General features: G+C 44.9%; 1 protein-coding gene across 4 annotated transcripts in view; it reads right to left on the reverse strand.

The window, feature by feature from the left end:
* Positions 1-12,084, reverse strand: part of PTPN11 (protein tyrosine phosphatase non-receptor type 11) — a 95,537-nt gene that overhangs the window by 17,336 nt on the left and 66,117 nt on the right. For 2 of the 4 annotated variants that reach the window (XM_012469033.3, XM_064379805.1), the window contains exons 10-13: positions 9,930-10,061; positions 5,257-5,411; positions 3,394-3,461; positions 2,741-2,892 (exon numbers count right to left, since the gene is read on the reverse strand). In XM_012469033.3, the coding sequence (XP_012324456.2) occupies positions 2,741-2,892; positions 3,394-3,461; positions 5,257-5,411; positions 9,930-10,061 (507 nt within the window). Of the gene's footprint in view, positions 1-2,740; positions 2,893-3,393; positions 3,462-5,256; positions 5,423-9,928; positions 10,062-12,084 lie in introns of all 4 variants that reach the window. The other 2 variants (XM_064379804.1, XM_064379803.1) reach the window with 1 other exon arrangement.

The raw sequence follows: 12,084 nt of genomic DNA on the forward strand, positions 1-12,084 counted from the left end.
ACCTGGGAGGTGGAGGTTGTAGTGAGCTGAGATCGTGTCACTGCACTCCAACCAGGGTGACAAAGCAACACTCCATCTCAAAAAAAAAAAAAAAAAGTAACTGAGATGTTGGATGCATTATTTAACTGAATTGTGATAATCATTTCACAAAGTATATATATATCAAAATAGCATGTTGTACACTTTATACATAATTATTCTTTGTCACTTACAGTTTTAAAAGCTGGGGGAAAGGCAATGATGGAATAGAAAATTGCTATTTGGCAAATACTACAGTAATAATATTTTTTAGTCAAGAATTTAATCAATGAATATAAAATTAGTAGGCAAAAAGTATTATGAGAAATAGGTAATTTACACAGTCTCCAGTATCTACCTACAAGATGTTAACTTAAAAGGGAAAAATATTTTTTTAAAAATTTATCTAGAGACAAAGGGGCATAAATGTTTGCAACCAACAAACATTTCACTTTTTAAAATTTACGTTTTTTAAAATTTTTAAACAGAGAGAATAAATGAATGATAAAGTTAAGTGTGCTAAAATGTTAACAGTCAGGAAAGCTGGGTAAAGAAAATTCCACAGACTGCTTTTGCAAATTTGAGGGGTTTTTTTCACTACTGTAATTGGAAGTTAGCAAAAAAGTCTACCTCCAAGGAACTGGCAGAGCAAGAGATCTGTTTATAAAAACTTGAGAACCTTCTCAATCTTGCTTCATTTGTACTTTCCCCTGGATTCTCGCATCTGATTTTATATTCTTCCCTCCTTGTGCTGTTGCTTCTCTTCCTTCCCCACGGCTCTTTACCCATCATTCCTTTTTTTCGCTGATCCCTCTTTAGCAAATTTTTTCACTCCCAAAGGTCCTGAACACTTCATAATTTTAGAAATGACTGTATTTTAGAACCAATTATTCTGAATGAGTTTTGTTCTTTGGCTCCATTTATAAATCAGGTGGGTTTAATGTTATGTCTGCCATTTAAACCTCCTACTAAATTAAGTACTTCTTACTTTACCACAATCAGCCAGGCAGCCAGTTCCCAGATTGATTCAAACCACACAATGCAGAAAACTATATAATGCAGGATTTCATTTTAAAAAATAAATAATCAAAGCCTACACATTTTTAAAAACCCAGAGGTCACTGGGCTCAGTGGCTCACACCTATAATCCCAGCACTTTGGGAACCCAAGGTGTGAGAGTTGTTTGAGTCCAGGAGTTCAAGACTAGCCTGAGCAACATAGTGAGCCCTCATCTCTACAAAATAAAGATAAAAAAATTAGCTGGGTATGGTGCCACAAACTTGTAGTCCTAACTAACTATTCAGAGAGGCTGAGGCAGGAGCATTGCTTGAGCCTAGGGGATCAAGACCAGCCTGGACAACATGGCGAAACCCTGACACTACAAAAAATATGAAAATTAGCTGGGTGTGGTGGCACATGCCTGCAGTCCCAGCTACTTGGGAGGCTGAGGTGGGAGGATCGCTTAAGCCCAGGAGATTGAGGCTGCAGTGAGCCACGATTGTGCCACTGCACTCCAGCCTGGGCAACAAAGAGAGACCTCTCTCACAAAAAAAAAAAAAAAAAGACATTCCTGAACATGCTCCAACTTGTAGCAATTATGCTACATTCTCTTTGTATTTATTAGGAGATCCTTCTCTTTGGGCAACTTTTTGCCTAACTATTCCTGGACCAAATTAAGTATAATGGAAGACACATAAAAAATAACTTATAATAACCATCTAAATATTTCATACCCCTTAATACAAATTCAGATTTAAAGCACTGAAAGTTCAAAATTGGTAGCTTATTTGTCATTTAATTATTTTACATTTCTATACATACACTGTTTCTGAAGATGTCTACTGTACAATAAAACAATCCCATATGTCTTTGTGGACTGAAAACCTACTAAACTAATTAGCAGGTACCTTACTTTGGCCAACCAAACTTTGATAACGTGGCTGCTATTCTGCTAGACTAGAAATCTTTCAAATATTGGTGGCAGGTCCCATTCTGAAAAGAGCTCAGTTCCCATTTAGAGAAGCTGAGTTCTCTGGAAGGCAACAAGCAGAGTAATGCAGGCAATCGTCACTGATGTTTAGACACTACCCCATCTGCAGCATGGCAGTGGGGTTGAGGGGTGGGAGAGATAAGCACAGCCCCCAAAAGAGCAGTTCTCCTCATTTCCTTCATCTCAGCATATTCCTAATTAACTCAGCTTTGTGCCTGTTATGAATAGCTTCAGATGGAAAAGCTCCAATTCCACATTCCTCTTCATTATGCACAGCTTATTAAAATTGAAATTTCACTGTTTCCAACTCAACCAAATTAGTGGTTCAAACTGCCATGCGCTATTAAGAGTGAGGCATTCGTTTTAAGGGATGGAATCAGGATAAACACGGTGTGGATCAAAGCTGGAACAAGCTAGAAACTTCAAGGCTTTGAGTTCTATGTTTGCCACATGAGCCTGAGAACATCACAACTTTTCTGCATGGCAGTTCTTCAATCTGGCAGGCCAGGCTGATAGAATGGTGCCCTTCCCTAAGCTCCTCTGGAGTGAAAAATCAGGGATGAGAAGTAGGGAATAATTAAGTTTCCAGAGGCCCTCTTAGTTGGGAGTTTGTTTCCCAATCCCAAATCAAACAATTGACTATCACAGCCTGTCCTCCTGCTCAAAAGGAAAGCATATCCAAGAGGCCTAGAAAGAGAACGAGAATCCACATGCCAGCCCTCAGGCTGGTACCTGCTCTTCTTCAATCCTGCGCTGTAGTGTTTCAATATAATGCTGGACTGCCATATAGATAAATCGGTACTGTGCTTCTGTCTGGACCATCCCTGACCTCTGAGATCGCACCATCTGGATGGTTTTGGGAACGTCAATGTCGCAGTCAACACCTACAAAGGAAACATCATGAAGAATAGAGAAACTGCAGAGCCAGGATGAATTTGTTTAATGCATAACTTTTAGTAGACTCAGAGGGAACGCTGATTTAGTCTTTGCTGTTTAACTGAACATGTTGCAATGGCAACAGCATTGAACTTCTGACCAATACCAATGATCTCAGAAGACTATATAAATAATAAAGTGGCAGAGGTCAGGATTTCCTAACTTTCCAACACATCACCCCATACTGTAAACAAGGTCAGGTGTCTGGATAGAGAACACCACTGTGTATGCGACAAAAGGCCATGGCAGTAGGTTCCACAGCTCCTTTTATGCCAAAAGCTCAAAGAGTGTCACTTCTCTTCTTAGGCAGACATGCTGAAGTCTTCAGCCCGGATTTTTGTGAAAAATTTTTCCCATTCAACATCTCTTCCCTAGGCTGTTTTCATGAGCACTTTCCTTCCATAAACTAAAAACAGAAACTGTTGCTTCTTGCCCTCCAGATGACCCACCTTTCTCTCTGATGATGTCAATAAGAATATCAATCACAATGAACGTCCCTGTCCGGCCAATTCCAGCACTGCAGGCAGAAAGACAAAAAGCAAGGACAACAGAATCATTCACGGGGGTTTCAGACTCAAAACCAAGCCATTAATATTAACAGAAACAATGTCTATTCTTGGGAGCTATTTACAAAATTGTCTATTTATATCTGAAAATATGTGGGCAAAAAGCATAGGGCTTTGGAGTCAGCCCAAACCTGCTCTTGGAGTTCAGCTTCTCCAGTACAACATGCCTGAGGCAAGTCCCTTAACCTCTCTGATCCTTGGTTTCCTCATCTGTGAAATGGGGACAACAGCACATACCATACAGAGTGGTGGGTGTACAGAATCAAACAGCCATCATATACAAAAAAATACATCAAAGTTATTGAAAGAGGGCCCAGCGCAGTGGATCATGCGTGAAATCCCAGCACTTTGTGAGGCCGAGGCAGGAGGATCACTGGAGGCCAGGAGTTCGAGACCAGCCTGGCCAACATGGCAAAACTACATCTCTACTAAAAATACAAAAATTAGCCAGGCATGTTGTCGTGCACCTGTAATCCCAGCTACTTGGGAGGCTGAGACATGAGAATTGCTTGAACCCAGGAGGCGGAGGTTGCGGTACACTGAGATCGCGCCACTGCACTCCAGACTGGGTCACAGAGCAAGACTCTTCTCAAAAAGTGAATAAAGTTATTAAAAGAGAAGAAATAATTTAAAAAATTAAAAACAAACAAACATTGGGTCAGAGACTGGCTGAATAAATGGTAGCCTTTTTAACAATTGGACAAATAAAAAGTTTCACATATATCTACTTGCCCAAGAAATGAATGAGATTTAGGAAACCCAATGTTGCCCAATGTAATCATGAAGCCCAAACTGGAGAATCAGCAGCCTACAGACTCATTACAGAGGAGCACAGCTTCCATGAAAGGCCTTGGTGGAAAGCAGCTGGAATCTTGTGAAGCAAACAAGTATAGTGCTAGGGGAGAAATATATTTATGGTAGAAGAGAACAGAATCGTTGGGCGTGATGGCTCACACCTGTAATCCCAGCACTTTGGGAGCCAGAGGTCGGCGGATCACCTGAGGTCAAGCATTCGAGACCAGCCTGGCCAACACGGCAAAACCTCGTCTCTACTAAAATACAAAAATTAGCCAGGCGAGGTGCTGGGCACCAGTAATCCCAGCTACCTGGGAGGCTGAAGCAGGAGAATAGCCTGAACCCAGGAGGCAGAGGCTACAGTGAGCCAAGATGGCACCAGTGTACTCTAACCTGGGTGACAGAGCAAGACTCTATCTCACAGACACACACAAAAAAACCCATAAAACAAACAACAAAACACACACACACACACAAAGAGAACAGAATCACAAAGAGATGAATCCTAAATTACCATATTAAAAAAAAAGAAAAAATGACTTAAGGGATCCTCAAGAATCAGGTCTATGTCCACCACACCCCCACCACCTCGATATCTACATAGCAGTCAACACCTACAGAGCAAACATCACAAAGAATGAGGAGAATCTGCAGAGCCAGGATGAAGTTGTTTAATGCACAACTTCTAGTGGTCTCAGAGAGAATGCTGACTTAGTCCTTGCAGTTTTAACTGCGCATGTTGCAATGCCCACAGCCAATGGCAGTACTGTAGGATCTAGAAGAAATACACCTTGGGATCAAAATGTCCCTCAATGCAGGTGCTCTATGCCTCAAACAGATATTAAATTCTTCCTACAGTTAAAGAGCTGAGGGATGGGTAGGTAAAAGCAAGCCCTTGGTGCTAGGAGACAGGGACAGGCTGTGGTATAGAGGGGCGGCAGGGGCTGTCACCTGCAGTGCACCACGACCGGCCCTGCATCCATGATGCTCTCCTGCTTATGGTGCACCTCCTCCAGGAAGTCCAGCACACCCCCAGGGTCGCTGGGCACTCCGTGGTCCGGCCAGGTCCGAAAGTGGTATTGCCAGACCGTTCTCTCCGTATTCCCCTGGAGTAGAGCCAAGAAAAACCAGAAAAGAATTAAATAAATCAAGAGGTTGAGGAATCACCCAGTTCTGAGCTTTCCTAAATCCAATGTAAACCAATGAAGAAGAAGAGACTCTCCCCATGTTCCACTGAAAAGTCCTCTTCATGAGGTTCCCAGAACTCGTCTCAATTTGGGCAATCCTGGAGGCAACCTTTGCCACTGTCATAACAACCAAGATGTCTGGCATGACAATTCATTCTTTCAGGTAACTACACCCTGAATCATCTCTCTGAATCATCAGTGACAGGTAACATCCCTGTTCCTCTGTATCCCTGTAGTGCTCAGCTCTGGAGGTAACTGAGACCTCTAGGGACCCAGGTCTCTCCTCCCAGCAGGGGAGAAAGCAGATGAGGAAACAGCCATTCGCTTTTAAGACATTCATTCCTCTTGGTCGTCTTTTTATACCCAACCTTCCCCACCATATAAACACACACTTTTTTTTTTTTTCCTGAGACAGAGTCTTGCTCTGTCACCCAGGCTGGAGTGCAGTGGTGCCATCTTGGCTCACTGCAACCTCTGCCTCCCAGGTTCAAGCGATTCTCCTGCCTCAGCCTCCCAAGTAACTGGGATTACAGGCACGTGCAACCACGCCCAGCTAATTTTTGCATTTTTAGTAGAGATGGGGTTTTGCCATGTTGGCAAGGCTGATCTCGAACTCCTGACCTCAGGTGATCTGCCTGCCTCAGCCTCCCAAAGTGCTGAGCCACCAAGCCTAGCCAGTATTGTTCTATATTAAACTTGTATTTAATGCAAAGAAGATAAGAAAACAGGCTTCGCCATCAGATGACTAGATTTAGGCTCCACTTCCAGGCACCCACACTCATGTGGCCCTTGGATATGTCTAAACCTCAATTTCTTCCCTCGTAAAGTGGGAATAATAATCTCTCTCTCTCTCTCAAAATGCAACTGTAAGGACTCGATGAGCTCGCTGAAACACTCAGCCTCTGCCCAGCAGACAGTAGGAGACTCAGCACATTGCAGCTATTTTGAGGATAAAGATAATTAGTAAAGATCAACAATAGCACCAAGGCTACAGAAGACCGAAAAGTATCATGTTTCTGGGTCTATCCAGATTATGTAACTGTAGCAGCACAATTCACTGCTATATCTTCTTCCTATATGTGTGGAGACAATCTAAGCTAAGTAACTTTTTTTTTGAGACAGAGTCTCACTCTGTCATCCAGGCTGGTGTGCAGTGGCCTTAGCTCACTGTAACCTCTACCTCCTGGATTCAAGAGATTCTTGTGCCTCAGACTCCCAAGTAGCTGGGACTACAGGTGTGTGCTATTACATCCAGCCAATTTTTCTATTTTCAGTAGAGACAGGGTTTCGCCATGTTGGCCAGGCTGGTCTTGTACTCCTGACCTCAAGTGATCTGCCCGCCTTGGCCTCCCAAAGTGCAGGGATTACAGGCATGAGCCACTCCGCCCAGCCTTAAGTGTCATTTTAAAAAGGGATTTAATAGGACACTTTTTTCTTTCTTCCTCTTCTTCTTCTTCTTCTTTTTTTTAAGAGACAGAGTCTCACTCTGTTGCCAAGGCTGGGGTGCAGGGGCACAATCACAGCTCACTGCAACCCTGAACTCCTGAGCTAATGTGAGCCTCTTGCCTCAGCCTCCCAAAGTGCTGGGATCACAGGCATGACCCATGGTGCCCAGTCCCCCATTTCTACTTGACAGCTACATTGTTCCAGTTCCTCTCACAATCTCTACCATAGATTCAGCCTCTGCCCCTCTCTGTCATCAGTAGGACTGCACCCTCTCTGACATCATCCAAACATCCCACCCTGGGCCACAACTACACTGGCTCCCAGCTCCTTCTAGTCTCCCTGTCACTTTCTGTAGCCTCCAGACCACTGGGCCCTCCCTCCACTTTCCACCTGTCTCCTCCTGCCCCTGTCCCCCTCATCCAGCCAGGAGTCCCCATGCTGTGGGGACAGTCTCTTTCTACCGTGTGCCTCCACTCCCTGACCTCTTCTCCATCCACTGCACCTATGCAAATCCCAGGCCTGGGCGAACAACATACTTTCTGTTTTGTGCCCTAGGAGCCAAGCGTCCTTGGAGAAAAACCAGGTGATGAGTATCAGTATATTTTCATGTTCACCACCTCAACTGGGCACTTGGCACAGCACAGAAATTTCTGGACTTCTTGCCCTGCTACACAATTATGATTTCATACTTTTCTCCCTTTCTTCAAATATGCAAATATCTCTTCTTATTCCCTTTGACTGTCTGTTGATGGCCTTGCCTCAAGCTTCAGAGAGGATAGGGAAAATAATCGCTCTCAGCTCACCTACCAGCATCTGTGGCCACCTTCTCCTCTTGCCCTTCTGTTGCCACAGGAAAAAATGTCCCTCCATCAAGCAAAAACTCCATCCACAATGCTCTGTGTCCCACCTCCCCTCCTCATCCCACCTCTACCCTTGCCTCCCTGACAGCTCCATTTCAATGTGCCCAAGGCATCTCAGACTTAGTGTGTCCACAAAGAGGTCCTTGATCCTTCCAGCTTCCTTAAGTCCACTGCCCTCCACCCTGCCTTCTCAGGCTAGAAAACTACCAGTCATCCTGCATGCCAGCCTCGCCCTTGGTACACTCCGTCATTAAATCCCTGCCCATCTGCCTCTAGTTAGCTCTACTGGGTCCTCTTCTTTCTGGCACCCCTGCCACTGGCCTAGTTCAAGCCCTATCATCTTTCACTCTGACAACTGCAGTACCTCCTAATCGGTCCTAATCCCTAGACCCACTCCTGCTCGCTCCAGTCTCTACAGGGTAGAGGGGAATCTCTTAAAAGCTTAAATCCAACTATGGCTGCTTACTACACTTAGGATAACCTCCCCCCAACCTCCTTTGCCAACTCAAACACATTGTTTCCTATGCCTTAAGAACCTCCCTTCCAGCTGGGCGCACCGGGCGCGCTGGGTGCGGTGGCTCACGCCTGTAATCCCAGCACTTTGGGAGGCCAAGGCAGGCAGATCATAAGGTCAGGAGTTCGAGATGACCAACATGGCAAAACCCCATCCCTACTAAATATACAAAAATAAGCCAGGCATGGTGGCGCACACCTGTAATCCCAGCTACTCAGGAGGCTGAGGCAGGATAATTACTTGAACTCGAGAGGCAGAGGTTGCAGTGAGCCAAGATCACGCCACCGTACTCCAGCCTGAGTGACAGAGCAAGACTTCATCTCAAAAAAAAAAAAAACCTCCTTTCCTTTAGCCAGGTGCACTGGCTCATGCCTATAATCCCAGCACTTTGGGAGGCTACTTGTGGCAGGAGGATCACTTACCCCAGGAGTTCAAGACCAGCCTGGACAACATAATGAGACACCCAACTCTACAAAAAATTTGAAACTTGGGTGGACATGGTGGTACAAGCTGTAGTCCCCAGCTACATGGGAGGCTGGGGCGAGAGGATCACTTCAGCTTAGGAGGTTGAGGCTGCAGTGAGCCATGACTGCACCAGCGCATTCCAATCTGAGTGACAGAGCAAGGCTCTGGTTAAAAAAAGCCCTTTCCCCCTCTAAATGAACCCTAAACTCCTGCATTTTTTCTTTCTAGCCTTGATTACAGTTTGATATATTTATATGTGCGATTACTGGGCTGGTAGATTACTGGCCAGTACAGTGTACACTTGGGAGTGCAAGGACTCCTTCTGTTTTGTTCCCCAGCTCTATCTCCAGCAAGCAGCATGGTGCCAGGAACCAAGAGGTCATTGAACAAATATCTCTGAATGAATAGATGAATGTCCACATGACTCTTCAAATGCCCAGTTGAACACATCCAGAAGAAAACAAATCACAGTCCACATCAATTCTCCCTCCAGCTTTTGTGGTGTCTGCCACAGCACCACTGTCCACTCAGACTCAAACCTCTACATTGTGTCTTGAATCCCTCTTCCTCCTCCAAAGGCCAAACAATCCTCACGCCCTGCAGACTTCACCCCCAGCACTTCTCACATCCACTGCTTCTCTTCTAGTTTATTCTGCCATTTTACATAATATTCCTTTCCAAAGGAAGGAACAAAAAAGAACAACTGCTGAAGTCTGTGGATACTTGGAGAGGAGGCCATCAACCTAGACTCCTGCAGAGGCCTCCTAACAGGCCTTGCAACCACTCAGGTCTCCCCATCCCAATCTCCCACCCAGGGCTGGTCTTGAACTCCTAGGCTCAAGCGATTCACCTGCCTCAGCCTCCCAAAGTGCTGGGATTACAAGCATAAGCCTCAGCGCCTGGCCAGTTATTTGTTTTTAAATCTTCCATCTCCCTAGGCTCGATAGGGGCAGGAACACCACCTGCCTTGTTCACAGTGTACCAGTACTACCTAAACTGTACCTGGCACATAGAAGGAACCCAATAAATGGCTACTGAATCAATGAGTGAGCGAATGCATGAATGTATGCCAACATGAGTAACTGCAAGACCCTGAATTACTACATACCATCAGCAGTTCCCAAAGTCTCTAGAATACGACAATATACTTACTTGTCCAACCTTTGAAAGTTTAAGTTCTCTTAGCGTATAGTCATGAGCAGCACTTTCTTTGACGTTCCTAACACGCATGACCCCATATTCTTTGAGAGCATACTCATCAGGCCAGTATTTGACACATTTACTCTGGAAGGGATCAGAGAAAAAGAAAGTTAATTCTGTGAACTCTGAAATAAAAACCTAAACCAGCAACAAACAAACGTGCAAGTCTTGTTTAATAACCACCAATGTGGAAAATGGCCTGTCTAGCATCTGTTAGGTTTTCAAAGAAAAGGAAAGAAGAGTTCAAATAAGAAAAGCAGGTGCTTGGAGGACCAGGCAGAAGTGGGAGGAGAAAGGAAGCTGGTGCAGTTACCTGATCCAAGCACGTGTCAAAGGAGAGTCAATGCTTGTTGATCTGTAAAGAATCAGGCTGGGTAGGGTGGCTCACACCTGTAATCCCAGCACTTTGGAAAGCCAAAATGGGCAGATCACTTGAGACCAGCAGTTCGAGGCCAGCCTAGCCAACATGGTGAAACCCTGTCTCTACTAAAAATACAAAAATTAGGCCAGGTGTGGTGGCTCACGCCTATAATCCCAGCACTTTGGGAGGCTGAGGCAGGTAGATCACCTGAGGTCAGGAGTTCGAGACCAGCCTGGCCAACATGGTGAAACACCATCTTTACTAATAATACAAAAAATTAGCTGGGCATTGTGGTGCATGCCTGTAATTTCAGCTACTTGGGAGGCTGAGGCAGGAGAATCGCTTGAATCGGGGAGGTGGAGGTTGCAGTGAGCTGAGCCCATGCCATTGCACTCCAGCCTGGGCAACAAGAGTGAAACTTCATCTCAGAAAAAAATAAAAAATAAAAAAATTAGTCAGGCGTGGTAGCCGGTGCCTGTAATCCCAGATACTTGGGAGGCTAAGGCAGGAGAATCATTTGAACCTGGGAGGTGGAGGTTGCAATAAGCTGAGATCATGTCACTGCACTGCAGCCTGGGCAACAGAGAGAGACTCCGTCTCAAAAAAAAAAAAAAAGAGTTCAAACAAAAGCAGATGCAGGTGCTCAGAGGACTAAGCAGAAGTGGAAGGAGAAAAGCGGCTCGTGCAGTTGTCTGATCCAAGCACTTGTCAAAGGAGAGTCAATGCTTGTTTATTTATCTCTAAGGAATCAAAGATGCAGAGAGAAGGACCAACCAATGTGAGAGTGCTGGCTAGCAACCACTGAGGTCTGAATTCTAAGATCTGCCAGTCACTCCCTAGGGAAGGCAAGCATAGAGTCTGGAGGAGTCTAGGCTGCCCAATGAGCCAGACTGTCTGCTTCATTTCCGCACCAGTGTAGGAGGACTCTGTGCCTTATCTAACCCAAGTGTGAATAACTATATCACAGAAAGGCAGTCCATAGGGTTTTGAACCAGCTGCTTTTTCTATATCCAGACCCATCTGATACCTCCTCTACACGTCACTTTCCCTTAACTGGGTTCTGGGAATGCCAAGTCTGCAATAGCTGCTGGCTTTAAGAGCAGGCGATTGAAAAATATGGCACCAAGAAAATTATTCTTGCTGCCAAAGAGGAAGCTATTTCACTCAATAAGAGATGAGTTGGTATCTATTTGGTGATGTGTCCTGGGCAGAGAATGCTTTTGTGTTCTGTTGTATTCTGGGCAGTCATCCACAAGACTTACTTTCCAAAACCACCATGAAACAAATATCAGCAAGAGAAATTTACCTTGTATCTTAGGAAGACAGAGAAATTTACAGCTATAAAACTGGAAATAAGAAAGCAGCTACAGACATCAACAATCACAGTAGATGATTAGTTGAAAGAAAAAAGAAAACATGGTAGGAGGAACATTCAATAGAAGGATGTGGTCTTAGCTGGGCACAGTGGCTCATGCCTGTAATCCCAGCACTTTGGGAGGCTGGGTGGATCACTTGAGGCCAAGAGTTTGAGACCAGCCTGACCAACATGGTAAAACTCTGTCTCTTTTAAAACTACAAAAATTAGCCAGGTGTGGTGACACACACCTGTAATCCCAGCTACTCAGGAGGCTGAGGCAGGAGAATCACTTGAATCTGGGAGGCAGATGCTGCAGTGAGCCGACCGTGCCACTGCACTGCAGGCTGGGTAACAGAGCAAGATGTGGTCTCAAAAGAAAAAAAAGAAGG

Source organism: Aotus nancymaae, unplaced genomic scaffold (genome assembly GCF_030222135.1).
Source record: "Aotus nancymaae isolate 86718 unplaced genomic scaffold, 86718_ANA_hifiasm-v0.15.2.pri h1tg000021l, whole genome shotgun sequence".
Lineage (NCBI taxonomy): Eukaryota > Metazoa > Chordata > Mammalia > Primates > Aotidae > Aotus > Aotus nancymaae.